The sequence below is a fragment of the Falco rusticolus genome, chromosome 1, assembly GCF_015220075.1.
Source record: "Falco rusticolus isolate bFalRus1 chromosome 1, bFalRus1.pri, whole genome shotgun sequence".
Classification (NCBI taxonomy): domain Eukaryota; kingdom Metazoa; phylum Chordata; class Aves; order Falconiformes; family Falconidae; genus Falco; species Falco rusticolus.
The window spans coordinates 26,366,536-26,382,337 of record NC_051187.1 but is presented as its reverse complement, the minus strand read 5'-3'; the positions used below and the strand labels follow the sequence as shown (position 1 = coordinate 26,382,337).

At 44.7% G+C, this 15,802-nt stretch overlaps 1 protein-coding gene across 13 annotated transcripts in view; it reads left to right on the top strand.

Moving 5' to 3' along the window:
* The window catches only part of TSPOAP1 (TSPO associated protein 1), a 69,889-nt gene that overhangs the window by 35,138 nt on the left and 18,949 nt on the right, over positions 1-15,802 (top strand). For 12 of the 13 annotated variants that reach the window (XM_037375190.1, XM_037375189.1, XM_037375186.1 and 9 more), the window contains 9 exons: positions 2,379-2,562; positions 2,881-3,101; positions 4,766-4,875; positions 5,960-6,069; positions 7,511-8,326; positions 8,861-9,012; positions 10,015-10,608; positions 12,601-12,903; positions 13,188-13,367. In XM_037375190.1, coding sequence (XP_037231087.1) covers positions 2,379-2,562; positions 2,881-3,101; positions 4,766-4,875; positions 5,960-6,069; positions 7,511-8,326; positions 8,861-9,012; positions 10,015-10,608; positions 12,601-12,903; positions 13,188-13,367 — 2,670 coding nt within the window. The remainder of the gene's footprint in view (positions 1-2,378; positions 2,563-2,880; positions 3,102-4,765; positions 4,876-5,959; positions 6,070-7,510; positions 8,327-8,860; positions 9,013-10,014; positions 10,609-12,600; positions 12,904-13,187; positions 13,368-15,802) is intronic. The other variant, XM_037375196.1, reaches the window with a different exon arrangement.

Sequence of the window (15,802 nt, the reverse complement as noted above, 5' to 3'; positions counted from 1 at the left end):
CATGGTACTCAGTCTCGGTTGGTGTGAGGGTCCTTTCTTTCCTCCTTTTGGGTTGGGCATAGACACAGAAGTCTCCTACCTCTTCTGTGTCTGGGGCTTGATTCCTGCTGGTTCCCTGAAGCTCCTGGCTGTGTCCTTAGGCTCCTCTTCCTTATCCCCCCATCTCCTAGAACTTCCCTGAAAACTTGCTGCTTACTCAGCTGTGTGTGAACCTCTGCAAGTAGTCCACAGAAGTGCGCTTTGTGTGTGATGTGGTAGTAATATTTAAGAGATGTTTGTACGTTGTTTTGAATAACACAAGATCTAAAAGACACCTGACCAATTAGGTATCTCAGAATTAAACTGTGGATTACCTAGGCTGTTTACTTGGCCACCAGTATAAATGGATTTAAACTGTGATTAATACATTTACAGAACCAAGGAACTATTAGGATGCTATTAGTGCTATTAAACACAATATTCCAGATGCATCTACTGGCTCAGGTCTCCAGACAATATAGGAAAACCCTCTGTGGTCCTGCAGTTGTTCTGTAACCTGTCTCTTGTCATAGGCCGTGTCCCAGGGTGGGACTGGGGACAGATGTTGGTCTAGAGAAAACCCTACTTCGACCCAGTGCAACTGTTCATGGTTTCTTTTCTTTATTAAGATGTTATGCATAGGGGAGAAGCATTTATGCAAAAAATCTTACCTGTAAGTAAATTCAAACACTCATGATTGCAGAGGGACTCTGTACAACATGACTTAGTGAACAAGGAGTTGGCTTTGAGTGGAAAATGCAGACACTTCTGGAAGTTGCTCATGGCATCTGATACTGTCTTTCAGTTCAGCGGCAGTTACTTCTTGCCAGATTTCAGAGGCTTCCCTTAAAGACCTAGAGCACCTAGCTAGTTGTGAAGGAAATAGGTGATAAACTGACATGTTCGAAACAGACCTGTCACAATAAAATAAAAATGCATGCACCCATGTAAGTTAGGGAGTGGGCTAGAAGGATATTGTGGTACTCTGAGACCAGAAAGAAAGCTTTTTCCAGGTTAGATGTGTTATTTTTAGAGCTCCCTAAAAATCAGACTTGTTGTCTTACTTAATATTTCAAGGCATGATTTATTTTTTGATTTGGAAGAAGAAAAAGACACTTCAAATGCTTTTTGTAGAATGGAAAATTTTGAAGAGCACAATGCAGTCATCTATTTTGTTGCATCTTACCTACACAAAATGATGAGATGAGTGACTGCAAAGCCTGGTGTGATCTCAGCCTAAAGAGAAAAAAGGGTACAACTGTCAACTCTTGCAAGGCAGAGTCTGCACCTCAACCAGATGCACTAGTGCCTAATTAAATATTGTCTGCATTAACTCAGTTGAAGAACTGATTAGGTGATATATTCCTATCCAGCCCTAATGCTTTTTGTTTACTCATTACCTGAAGTGCATGAGCAGGGCCTACACAGGATACCTGTCTAAGAAGGCAGAGTAAGGTGTTGCATGGTGGAAGAGTGAGAAGAGGGAAGGAAGCAGTTGCCTTCTCCTGGGAATTGGTGTGCCTACAACTAGGGAGTATGTGGGGATGTGCAAGGACAGCCAGGACTCGGTAATATTTTGGAAGGGGAAGATGCAGAGATGGTAGAAAGAGAATACTGGAAAATACAAGTGGTTCTCTATTACGAATGTGTCCCTCCTTTTCCATAGTATTTCTTCTCTAAGGCTTTCCTGCATCTCATCTTGCTGAGATGTAGCTTTCTTGTACTCAGCATGCATTTTCCTGGAGCGTCATCCCTGTGGGACCTGGTGGCAAAGTGTGTGGGCTGCCTGCATCAAAGAAGTGTTCTGCAGCATGGACCAGGGTGCCAGTACTCTCTGCCCTTCCTAGCCCCTGGAGGAGCTGAGATCTGGAGGGACAATCAGGAGTCCTGCCCAGAATGGTGAGGAGGCCAGGCCAGGGTAGGGTTTTGAGAGCCTCGGGAGTGATGGACCAAATGGAGCACTGGGAGAGCAATTCCTTTGGAGGTGTGATTTTAATGCTCCAATAAGCAAGCAAAGCTTTTCAATCTTTTTTCTTTTCAAGGCTTATTTATCTTTGACTTATCTCATCTGGTCTTGTGCAGGACTTGGATAGGATATTGAAGTTCAGACCCAGAATTTCAGGGGTAATGCCTAATTGAACTTGCAGTCAAGGTCCTCATAGATGATGAGGCTCGGGTTTTCAAAGATGGTTTAGGTGTGGAGCTGACGGCTCCTAATGACCATTCCTGGGCATGGCACACCTTTAGCTTCCTGGGAATCCGAGACCCACTGAAAAGACATGGCAAAGGGAAATGCTGTTTGGAGCCTCTGTGGTGGTTTTGGTATGAGTTTTTCCCTCATCTTGTGTCTCTCCCGTCAGGCCCGAGTGAAAGATCTAGAAGACCAGTGCCGCAGCCAAACAGAGCAGTTCAGCCTCCTGTCTCAAGAACTCAAAGAGTTCCGGCTTCAAACAGGAAAAATCGACCTTCTCACCTCTACACTGGTGACTTCTGAGCTTCCTCTTGCCCTCTGCAGCTCTACCCCACAGCCCCACTGGGAGAAGGGTAATTACTGGAGATGCCCGCAAGTGTTTTGACAAATGAGTTGTTACTTGTGTAAATGGAAAGGTGTAAAGAAAATAATTCAAATGTTCAGTTAATTTTTGAGACCTCTGTCTCTCTTGTGGTTCATTTTGTAGTCATAAAGAGAACTTGGCATTTGTCTGACCAAAGAGAGCCCGGGGTGTCCAGTCTGTTGCGCTGTTAAATGAGTCACATTTTTAGAGACCTGAGCATTAAAGGGTGTTTGCGCATTGTGTTGCTCACTGCTGATCTTGTATTCTGCCTGTCGCTAAAAGTAATGGACAGATTATTTTATGGCAGAGTCAACTGTTCCTGGATTGCTTACTCACCAGAGTGCTAAGAAGGTTCAGAATGAAGAGACTGATGAGTTTGAGTCATCACAGCGGGCGCCTGATGCCACTGTTGGCTCCCCAGTTGCTGCTACCAGTTCTCAGAGACAAGCCAAGAAAGTGGAATCTCAGTCAAACTCTTCAAAATCAGAATCCATGCAGAACAGTCCAAAATCCTCCCCAACTCCAGAGGTCAGTATGGGAGCCCCCTCTGCGGCCTGTGCTTTCTAGCCACAAGGGAATAAATGCATTGCTGAGAGCACTGGTAAAGTTGCATTCATTCCCTCCTGGCTGCCTGGAAAAAGTGGGAAAAACAAGAGAAAAGCTGTAGGAAACAATTGAAGGGGCCTTGCATGCCAGTGTCTGTAATACTCATTTGAACATAATTGCTGTGCTCCAGGAAGGAAACAACAGAGCAGACAGTGCTGGGGGCTTGGAGAAGGAGCAGTATGGAGAGGTCCATTGGTGGGAAGTGTGGGAAAGCTCCTGCTAAGCTTTCTTGTGACATCTCAGCTACTGCTAAAACACACAAAGGCTACAAACTGTTATTTTTAGCATGCTGAGGAACTGTGTCCAGTTTTTTTCTGGCCTTGATTTCAGATGGTTTTTGGCCTTGAGCTCTGTATGAGGGGCTCAAACTTCTTTGCATGCTTTTAGGTATTAAAATTTTGCTTTGTGAAAGAAACCATAAAAAGATGCTCAGTTTGTGCTAGCAGAGGGACAAAATGAATAGACTTTGCTTGTTTGTGTCACCAAGATCTCATAGACAGTTGTTGCTTCTCCCCAGGAGCTCTTACATTGCACTGTAGGGTTCACTTACACAGTCTTTCGTACTCTCTGCTGTATATCACTTCATGTGACAGTTTAGGGTAAGGAAGTGTTGTGGGTGGGGCTGGCTGTGATGGCACGGGAAGCAACTTTTGCTCCTTTGGTCCACTGCTGTTTCCTCAAGAAGTATGATTTTATTATATAACTCATTGCCACTGGATGTAAAATTCCAAAACGTCACTGGGATCAAAAAGACTGAGACAAATTTCTCAAAGATTCTTCTGCTAGTAGCCACCAAATGCATTCAGGGTGCAGCCTCCAGCTTAGGAAGTCTGTAAGCAGCCAATTGTTGGAAAGTGAGAGACAATATGGGGAAGAGGAGTTTCATGTTTGCCCTGTCTCTTGTATGCTTTCCTGCAGCATGTGCTACTGGATGTTATCAGAGCCAGCTGTTTGGTGGCCCTACCAGGTCCAACCAAAGCTCTACCTGGTGTTCTGAAAGTACATACACATTATATTGAAGTATTTACAGGTGCCGGAGGGGAACTGCCTGAACAAAAGCACTTAGAGACCTAGACGTCTAATAAAACTGTAAGGTCTCCTTTGTACAGGTTGCCATTTATGTTGCACACATGGACAGCTACCATTTAGAGGTAGCAAGAAATGAATATACTGAATTACGGATATGTAGGGTGGAAGACGCCTCTCCAAGCGTCTCTCCAATCTCCTACTCCAGTGGCCTGTCACCAACACTAGATCAGTGTGGCCATGGCTTTGTCTAGCTGAGGCTCTCCACGAATGGAGATCCCCCACCTCAGTGGGAACCTGTCTCAAAGCTGCATCACGCACCTGGGCAAGGAGTTTTTCCTGGTGTTTGACTGGAACCTCTGAAGTTGCAGCTTGGAGGTGTTGCCTCTTATTACTACTTTTTCACCTTAAAAGTCATTCTGCCAGGTGGTCTTTAGCCTGGTGGCCAGACTGACACCGTACATGATCTTAGGGGACTTGTTCATCGGTGTTTGAACCCTTTGAGTGTTCCTTTACTCTGATTTGGGCCTTATCATATCCTTCATCTTCAATGTTTTTAGGTGGACACTGCAAGTGAAATGGAAGAACTGGATGTTGACAGTATCTCTCTAATGCCTGAGCCAGGCAGCCAAGGCCCTGCAAAGCTCCAGGTGTTCTTAGCTCGGTACAGGTACTGGATCATTTCTTGTGGTCTATGAGGTTACACTGTAGACTGGGAGGAAGAGAACTCAGATAATTCTGTGCTTGTGAGGAGCAGGTCAAATGTGATCTGTGTCTTCCATGTCAGAGTCTTCGGCCCATAAGGTCTCGCTCAGCTCAGAGGGATAACATTGCTTTGGAATGTTGAAATCCCTTTTAAAGACTAAAGAGCAGGAGTTGGCAGTAGGTGCTTGCAAAGATAAAGGTTTTTCATGAGGCATTTCCCTGTGGTAGGCCCTCTGATGAGCTTGAGAATACTGGGGTAGGCACATTAGAACTACCTGGAGGCCAAATCCTATCACCAGTGTATTTACCGTTTTCATGCTAAGTGAAGTTTTTGACTTGCTGTTCAAAACATGGAGTTACAGCACTGAGTGTTTTGTAACTTGTATCCTGAGGGCTGGATAATTATAAGGAAAAAAAAAAAAGGGCTAGAAACCTTTTTTTTCACTCATGTAATGTTGTTCTTGCACGGATCAGCTCATTCTTTAGGGTTTTAAAGACAGGAATTCTGAGATTCTGTGCTGTGCTTGTCCATGACAGTCATATGGCAAGTAAAGTGTACCTTACAAGTTTTGGGCATTTTCAAAAATTTATTTTTGTTTTCAGTCAAAATTATCAAATGCATGAAATGTAGAGAGATATCTACATAAAATAGTTAAGGCTGCAGGCGAATTTCAGGGTTTCTGTTTTAGAAGTGCAGAGTCCTACAGCTTATCTACTTAGTACGCTCAGAAACACAGCAGGCACTCGGGTAATTCAAATCTTCTCTTAAACACTTTCTTGAGTCACTCTGATCTGTTCCTTCAGACATCACAAGATGTCAGTTCTGCTACTCAAAACCTTATTCCTAGCTGCTATTTGAACATGGAACAATATGTTATTAGTTATTTATGAAACTTAAACTAAAATATTGACCTTTGTCTGTGGAATTTGCCACTTGCAAAAAGTGGATGCAGTCCCAGTGAATTGTAAGCTGATCTAACATCACAGTTTGAATGTATTGCTGTGAAAGTTGCTATACAAAGTAAGTCTTCATATTGTAAATATTTCAGCTACAATCCTTTTGATGGGCCTAATGAAAATCCAGAGGCAGAGCTTCCACTGACTGCTGGCGAATATATTTACATCTATGGAGACATGGATGAAGATGGCTTCTTTGAAGGTGCGTTTTAGTAGAATGAAATGTGACCAAACTACTGTGGGAAGTTGATCTCTTAAAAAAAACAAGAGAGGAATTTAGTGAATCTTGACACTTCAAGATAAAGGTTTTCTACCCAAAGTTAGTTTGTTAGAGGCAAGAGCAGATTCTGTTGGAAAAGGGTTTATTTGTGTCATGATTAAATTGAGTCTAGAACATGAAATCCTGGTCTAGTGATTTCAGTGGAAATTTTGCCACTGCTTTTGGGAGAGCTCCAGGTTTCATCCCCACATGATTCCTCCCTAGCTGTGCCCTGGGCACCTTCTGCATATGGTCTGTTTCCCTCTTTCCAGTAACTTCATAGTGAGGCAGAGATTGTAAGCAGCTGATGGTCTTAACTACCTCTTGCTCTTTTGGCAGAGGAGGGTATAAAATAAGCAGTCCGAACTACAGTTGTTATGTCATTTGGTGTCATACAGTGTGTTTCACTTTTGGCACCTTTGAAAACACGATCCTGGTGGACTAATAGGCAGATGGAATTAAAACCAAGAACTGTGGACTGTAAATTTGTAATGAAGTTTCTTTGTGGACCTGGCTTACTTAATGGGATGAAGGAACCTTAATTTACTGAGGTGCTTTGCAAGAGCTGAGGCAAATGCATGCCATGTTGCACTGCTTGCTCTTTGACTCTTCTGGCTCTTTCTTTCTTTCTTTCTTTCTTTCTATTTCTAAGCTTCTCATGTATTTATTTGTTTGTTTATTGTTTAAAGAATAAAAGGTTATTCTTTACTAACGTGTTCTGCTTTCCCTGCTTTCAATTGATTTGCTGTAGGTAGAGGTGGAAAGGGGAAAGTAAGTGCAATGCCTACGCACTGCTGTTTTGACCGTGGTTTGACGGTTCTTGCATGTACCAAGAGTGCTGTGGTATCAGTCATCCCCATGGGTCCTTTTGGGACATCTTTGTTACGGAAGCTAGCATAACAAAGGAGAGAACTAAAACGGAAGGCCAGAGCTGAATACAGAGCTGGAAAGGTGGACTTTCTTGAGGAAGTACTACAAAACCCAAATCTGTATGGCTGGGAGAAGATGTTAAATCATCAATCTTCGTAGTTTGGGAAGGCTAGCAAAATACACTTAAGTTAGTAAAGGAGCTGTGATCAGGAAAAGTAGGATAATGAAGAAAGAAAACCCCTTAAGCTAATTACACAAAACAACTTTCTAATTAGTTGGCTCTGGAATGTATGGAGTGGTGTGGCTCCTCACTGTGACCATTAGGATCTAACTAGGGAAGCCCTGTGAAATGCAGGAAACTTTGCCAGGAATAACCTCCCCGAGGTTGTTTTTTTTCATTCCTGACTGCAGCGCAGTTGTGACCTGGCGTAGACATTGTCACGTTGTCTTCACGGATGGGTTGGAAGGCTGAATGGTAGGTGCAGTGGTAACAGGTTTCCTGTTTTTTGTTTAGGGGAACTGATGGATGGCCGGCGGGGGCTAGTCCCCTCCAATTTTGTTGAGCGAGTTTCAGATGATGACCTCATGACGTTTCTGCCTTTGGAGCTGAATGATCTCACCCATAGTTCATACCAGGAGAAAAGTTTTGTCAGTGCAAGCACCAGCAGTGGAGATAAGAGTGATTTTTCCATTGAAGAGAGTAGCATCAGTCCATTGGCCAGTAGAGCAGAAGGAGACCAGGAGGAACGTGTTAGTCATACAGCAGTGCCTTACCCAAGAAAACTGACTTTGATCAAGCAGCTTGCCAGAAGCATAGTTGTAGGCTGGGAACCACCACTTTTGCCAGCTGGCTGCCCAGACATACAAAGCTACAACATCTATGTGGATGAAGAGCTACGTCAAAATGTGAAGAGTGGCTTTCAGACCAAAGCAGTGATTGAGAAGCTGGATTTAAAGACAAAGGCTTACCGTGTATCTGTGCAGACTGTGACAGAGCAAGGCAGTTCTGATAAACTGCGATGCACTTTCTTTGTGGGGCAAGATTTTTGTGTGGCACCAACTATGCTGAAAGTCAGAAGTGTCACTGCCACGTCAGCAGAGGTCATGTGGCTTCCCTGCAACAGCAATTACAACCACGCAGTGTATCTCAATGGGGAGGAATGTGACATAACAAAACCTGGGGTCTACTGGTACACCTTCCGCAACCTGCAGCCAAGCACTCAGTATGTTGCCAAGCTGGAGGCCCGGCCCTTGAAAACACCTTGGGAAGAGATCCCAGAGGGGCAGGAGCAGAACTCAGCTGTGATACACTTCACTACCCCACTAGCAGGTATCAGAGAAGTCATGCCCATGGCCACTGTGCATGGAGTGCTTGGAGCAGTGCGCTCTGTCATTACTTCGCTATGAAGCCTTGGGGTGAAGGGAAGCAAGGTTTATTAGGTCCTAAAGCCTGAGATGCTGTACTGTTTTGTCTTAATGTTTTTCTTCCTTTATTTTAAAAATTTATTATCTCTTTTGTTTTCATTTGCTCTGGGAAGACATCTTCTTTGCTGATTTGAACAGCATGCCTCTCAGGGCATGGAAGATCTGGTTTGCCATGACCTTGCTCTAAGGGTTGCTGCATCTTGGCCTCAGCTACTTTTGCAAAGTTCTGTTTTTTGTGCATTAAAGCTTTCACAGAACAAGAGCACCTTACTTTCTCTGGTTCTGTCTACCGTTTCCCAAGACTAGCCTAGCTATTCTAGTACAGTTCTGCAGTGGCAAGTCTGGTGTGGTAGCTTTCTCCTTGATTCTAACCAGAGTTTAGTTTAGCTTTATGCTGTTGTCAGGTAAGCAAGAGCAATATCTGTTTGGTCTCTTGCAGGCACACCTGATGCTCCTTTGGATGTCCAGGTAGAAGCTGGTCCCTCACCAGGTATCCTTGTTATCAGCTGGTTACCTGTCACTATTGATGCCGAAGGATCTTCCAATGGAGTCCGAGTCACTGGTTACGCTGTGTATGCGGATGGGCAGAAGGTATTGTGCTGACGCTATGCCAGGCTGACGTCTGTGTAGGTGGGTGGCTGGAGGCTGGTGCAGGAAGCGTGCCAGGAGGAGGCAGTGACAGTCCTTGGCTTGGAAAGGAATGATATTAGAGAAGAAACAATGCTTGGGCTGTTTGTTTTGACTGAAGCACCCCAAAAAAAGAGTTCCATCCAGATTTTTGATGTGGTTTTGATATAAGTAAGCTAGGAAGGTTCCTGTGGCAGGACCCTTCACTAGGAAAACAGGACAATTAGTGTCAGCCTCCTCTGTCACACCCTAAGCACTAGCTTGATCCGTTGGGAAACGACGAGCTCAATGAGCAGTAAGTCCATAGCACATGGAGAGAGTACAAGTACTCAACCTTGCCACCACTTGGGGCTTATCTCTGGACTATGGGTTCTCTAGCCATTTTTTAAATTAAGGACAGGCAAAGAGGGAAAAGAGGGAGGTATACAGACACCCCAGGGTCCTGTATGAATACTGGTAAAGAACCTCCAAAGATATTCTGTATTAAAAGTGGCCTGCAGTCTTCTGCATATAGGATGTTGTGCTATTGGCCGTGGGAGAGGCAAGCCACAACTGTTCAGAGGAGCACAGTGCAAAACAGAGTGGTGCTGTGTTGGATGATTGCTCTTCTATTGTGGAAATGCTTTTTCGTTACATAGGTCAGAAAAGGAGGAGTCCGAGAAGGTAGGCAAAAGAGAGGCCAGAAAAAGGGATAGCTTTTTTTAAAGTGTAGGGAACAAGAAGAGTTAAAACCTGGTGTAGGAGGGAATAGAGTCATGTTTTATAGAATATTCAGTTTCTCAAATGTGGTAACAATTTACCTTTGCTGTTCATTCTTCCCTGATATTGTGCAGAAGGGTGAGAATTCTGTATGCCTGCTCTCCAGAGCTTTGGGGTCTTTCGTTAACTTTGTGTTCAGGAATTGTCATTCTCAGAAGGGCTGAGCCATGCACAGTAAATAATTACTCCCTATTTTTTTGCTTGCAGGCAATAGAAGTTACTTCTCCAACGGCTGGGAGTGTCCTGGTGGACTTGTCCCAGCTTCAGATGTTCCAGGTGTGCCGGGAGGTTTCTGTGAGAACGATGTCTCTGTATGGGGAGTCAGTGGATTCAGTTCCAGCCCAGATTTCCTCAGTCTTGCTGCAAGCCTCTCACCACTCTTCACCTTCAGATTGTGCTGTTTCTACCACTTTTACCTCTAGACTGCCCCGTGGAGAGCCCAGGGGCTCTCTGCCTGCACGCAGCCCACCCACACGCCAGACAGCTGCACTCCTGCATCGACAAAAAGTTCCTGCTGATAGCTCAGATGCCAAATTGACTGATCACTCCTCCAGCCATGACAGCTCAGTACGATCTCTGCCAGAGGAAGCCTCTTCACCGCCGCACCTCTCCTCTCCCAGTGCTTCCTTGGTGCAGGTTTTAGATGCTTCCCCACAAGGATCAGACACTGCACAAGACAAGAAATGCCTGACTGTGCCTCCTCAGCAAGCTGGCAGGACAGTGCTCCCCTGTGAGGGCACAGAGCCTGTCGCTTCAAGGGAAGCAGAATCGCAAGGCCTGGGTGAGGGGATGGAGGTGCAGGTAAGTGCTTACATCTCCTGCCCAGTACCAAATGTGCTGGGAAGGAGAATGGATCATTTTGGGGAATGGAAGAAAATGCTAGTGAGCATGTTTCTCTTTCTGTGACACACTGTTGCCTTTGGGTCATCATCCAGTGGTTGGCAAACCGGCAGGGAGTACTGTCTGCTGTTGTGTACCTGGAAAAGCAGATGAAGCTCTCCGCTTGATCTGCTTGCACACACATGTGATCAGGAATAGAGTCAGGAAGGCAAGAATTCATCAGAGAGAGAAGGTGAAAAGGATGTTCCCGCTGATGATGATGTCAGTGTTAGTCTGGCACTGCTGTTCTTATTCCAAACACTGTGTTCTCTGACTTGAAGGGGTCTTCTCCAGTCTAGTGGGTTTGTGTGAGGCAGAGTAGAGCCACTTCAGCACAGTGGAGCACCTTAGTGGACTTCACAGCAACATAGCCGTGTCTGGAGAAGAGCTGGCAAGTTGTCCTGACATTGGGTATTTGGAATCCTGTAGGGTGGGTGAGTGCTTTCAGAGCTTTCCTAGGACAGTGGTGAGGATGTCAGAGAGCCTCGTAAGAAAACAGGTACTAATGACCGATAAGCTGCTCGCTCTGTGACAAGAGGAAAGTGGGTCCTGTTTGTGTGTGATGCATTATATCAGGAAAAAGGATCTTTTTCCCTTTCTGACCTGTGACATCAGGGACTTCAGGGAGCACAGGGAGTGCTTCAAACTGTTAAAGTCAGCATGACTTTATTAATTATGGCAATGTGAGCTTGTGAAGGCTCAGAGTTAGACAAAAGCAGGGAAGACTTCTGATAATTACTGGAGTATTGACAGCTGTGTGGGCCCAAAACCAAAGGCTAGGTAAATACACAGAAGAATTGAGATGTTGAGTGCAAAATTTAAATCGTCATTCTTCAATCCCTGGTCATTTTCTGCTCACAGCACCTCAGGTCAGTTGTTGTGATTTGTTTGCACATATTTAGATGTCTGGTGTAGGTGGCTAACATGGATGAGTTGCTTTGCCTCCTTTGTCGTCAGTGGAGCAAAATGGGTGCTTCCAGGATGCACATCATCCTCCTTGCTTGAGATGTGTGTCTTCACTTGGCTGTCAACAAAGAGAAACAGGGCAGAAAGATCCTAGCTGTCAGATGACACATGAGATCTAGACCTGTCTGGCTTTTGCCTGAGCCCAGGGAACATTTGGAAACTAGACACTGCAGTGTGTAAATCTCCCTAGGGGTCTGATCCTGTAAATACATACAGAGCACACTTTGTAAATAGGGACAAGGTTGTTCTCCATTGCAAAATACAGTGGAGGCTGTCATATTCTAGAGTGAGGGTTAGAGAAAGGGGTGGCTGATGAAGGCCCCCACCTGCCTTACCCTCGTTGTTCTTGGGGTTCCACTCCTCCATCTCCCAGAGGTTTTCTTAAACACCAGACTGAACCAACTGGAAAACATGAAAATTTAAAATTTCTGTAATCCAACTAGGTGATCTAACCATGAATCTGTGCAGTTGTATTCTCTGTGTATGTTCTTCATTAATTCCCCTTCTCTTCACAGCTCCCAGAAGTGCTGGGGTAATGTCCTCACCTCCAGCTCAAGCTAACCTGCAAGCTGGCGTGTAGGACATTCCTCTGGCAGATAAGAGTGGGAAATGACCTTTTTGTATAGCTTGGGCTCTTCTTGCTGCTGTAAAACTAGTTATTGTCAATACACTTCTGTGGCTTACACGAGCCACATGCAGTGGCCAGAGCTGCAGCAGTGGAAAGACCTTGTGTGTACTTGCAGCTAATGGCAGAGAGGGGTTTGTTCCAGGGCTGGCCAACCTTCCCAGCTGCAAATTGCCTGCCAAAATATTCATGTGCCAACAGCACAGAATGCACAGTGTTTCAGAGAGTTTGGGGTGGCAAGGGCCCCCTTTTGGTGCACAAGTATTGTGTGATACCTCCTCCAGGTTTCTTTGTGGTGACCTTTTTTTTTGTTTGTTTCCCAGGCAGAACAATCTGTAACCAAAGCATCAGAACTGGAAAGTCCATCTAACAGCAGTCTGAAGATACGTATGGAGACCTGCCATACGTGCTCTGTGGAAGAGTCACCGAAAGGTCTCAGTGCTGAAAGAGAAAAAGAGATAAAGGAGAAACACTTGAGCCCAGAGCCTCTGCCCTCCCCCAGCCAGGCTGAGGGGACAGATGGCACCTTCAGAGATGCAAGCATGAGTGGGAGCAGCTGCCAGGAGATCTCGAGATTGTCCCTTGGCAAGGAAGTGATCAAAGAAATGTCCAGAGTGAAAAGAGAGGTTTGTTTAACCTTGGTTGAATGTCTCTGCCTATGGAGGGGTGTGGATTGTATTTGACACCCTTAGGTTTTACAGCCTTATGCAGTACTGTTCTTCTGCAGGCTATAAAACGTGTCCGTCGGTTCTGTGTGTGTGCACACATGCCAATTGCTGCATTGGGTGTTGCCCAATTTATTTCCTGCCATACTTCAGCTGTATATGTACTAGAAAAAGGTAAAATGCTACTTTATTGCTGAAATAGAGTGCCTGAGAGGACTGAAGAAATCTGTTTTGCTTTTCAATAGCAAGAAGAAAAAATATCCGAAATGGGAAGACGACAGCTGACCCTTTTTGCTGAGCACAGCCGTAGTTCTGACCTTTCAGATATTTTGGAAGAAGAGGAAGAAGATGAACTGTCTTCAGAAGCTCTGGAAGAGAAGAAATGGGACCAGAGAGAGCCATGTTACCGGGAGAACGGGGAAAAGGTAACTTTTAGCAGAGTCATGCTTGCGGGGAGCGCCAATGCAGCCATCCCATATCATCAGTTCACAGGAGGAGGTACTGGTCTGTGCCCAGTGCTCTCAGCAGTGCTTGGCTAAGTTCCTGCCTGCTCTGCTTTTACTATGAGTGTTGTCTTAAGCTAGTAAAAATACAAGTTATTTGTGAGGGGAAAGGGTGTTTATATGTAATGGATGTACCCAGGGTTTAATTAGTTGGAAAAACACACAATGTAGTATGAACTTTAGAACCCAGAGTTAAAAATCAATCCTATTGATCAAGTTCTTAATATAGACATAAACAGTGAACACATAGGAATCTGTAAAGTCCACCCATCTGTAGATCCTGTACCAACCCACCTTCCCTCCTAAGGCAAAACAGGCATGTAATATTTTGTCCTCAGTCCTGCAAGCACTCCTGAATGCGAGTAACTTAGTGTAGATTATTTTGCGTAGACCTTGGTGCTCTCTGTAGGAAGGGATGGCTTGTAGGGGTGGAGCCGTGGCTTTGCAGCTCAAATGTTGCAAGTGAGGAAATACTGATTGAGTTGGAACTGTGAGCGATCATGTTAATTCATGTTATAAGTTCAAACAGCTAAATCTAGTTAGTGTGTTGTAATGCATCTGTGACAGGCAATGTGCTTAAAACTGCATGTCTGGAAAGTGGTATGTAATCATACAAATTACAGCAGTTGAGGTGAATGTACATGAGGGAAAGTATTGAGGCTGAATGACGGAGATATTAGAAAGATTTGCCAGAAATGTGATATGCCTGTATATAGCAAGAAAGCATCCTTGTTTGGTTTTTTTCACATGACCAAAGAACACATGTAGTTTGTTGTTGCTGACCTGGATAGCTGCTAGCCTGCAGCATGGATGGGATGGGACTGGTGGGCTTTAGATGATCAATAGCAGACAGTGTAATGATTCTGGAGTAAATTTGCTGCTGCTCCTTTTCTCCTTCTGATGGGGGTTCTGCTTCCCAGGTGGGGAGGTTGGACCTGCACTGCAGTGTGTCAGGAGTCCCAGGAGAGCCTCGTGCCTGGAGATGCTGGGGCTGCCTGGGAAGGCGTTGTTGAAAGGGCTTCCAGTTGTTCGGATTGCACTGCAGGAAAAAATGGAAGAAAAGAGTTTTCCTGGAAGGAGAAAAGAGGAAACAAGAACAGTCAAGAATGCTGTTTTTTGTCTCTTTTTTTCCTGGATGTTTTATTGGCCTGAATGTTTTTGGCTTGGGCTTTTTTGTTGGGTTTTTTTTGTGTGGTTTTTTTTCTGCAAAAGGAACACTGAAACCCCATGGACATCTTGTTGAGTTGAGCAAACTGGTGCTGCTTGATCTGAAAAAGTGCTGGTTTTTTTCTATTCTGGCAGGGACAAGTTGAGGGTGTGATCATGACAAGATGCTGAATGGGGAGAGGGCATCAGGAGCAGGAAGCTTTAGGGCACAGAGCTCCCAACGCTACCTTGTAGAGTGAGGGAAGATGGTGACTGAAGTGGGCCAGGTCTCAGCAGGGCTGTTTTCTAGAATTCTATTTAGTAACATATCTCAAGACTCCTCACCCAACTCTTTCAGGATTTGGGGCATGAAAGAATGGAGGGGTGCTGCTTTTAAAATGTTTAACCTCAAATAAGTTGTTTAATTTCTGAATCTTTTTATTGTATTAAAACTCAAATCAAAACCCACATTTTTGTAAACAGCTAAAATAAGAGTGGATTATTTTATGGTTGCATCTATGAATTTTGCATATCCCTAATGGGTGCTAACAAGGTAGGAGCCTAGAGCACATGCCCTGTAAAGAGAATCTGAGGAAGCTGAGCTTTTTTGGTCTGTCACAGAGGCTAGTGGGAGATCTTGTAGCTTCCTACAACTGTTTGAAGGTTGGTTAAAAGGATGAGAGAGCCAAAGTTGTCTTGTTCATGGCAGGTGATATAAAAAGAGGTGGCAGTCATGAGCTGCTTTTTGGGAGGTTCGTGTTGGAGATGAGTACAAAACTTCTTTCCCAAGAGGATGGTGCAGCCTTGGGACAGGTCCCCAGAGCGGTGGAGAATCTCCATTCTTTGGTGTTGTAAAGCCCTCGGCTGATTTACTGTTGGCAGCAGTCCTGCTGCAGTTAGGAGATTGAACTGGAGACCTCTGGAGGCCCCTTCAACAAATTCTAAACATAATTCAGGACCAGCTTTTGCTTGGAAAAAATTATGGAGGTTGGAATAATTAGTAGGCAGCTTACAACTGCCTGTTTTTTTCCCCCCACTGTGGTTCAGTTTTTAATTATCTCTGAACAGGCCTGCTCATGAATGTAGTGTAAAACAAAAGCAGCTACATATGCTTTGTAAACTATTTGCAGATGGTTTTAGAACATGTCACGGTATAAATTGTCAGGGAAGTTGAACAAGAGACCTCCAGAGGTATCTTTCAATCTAAATTA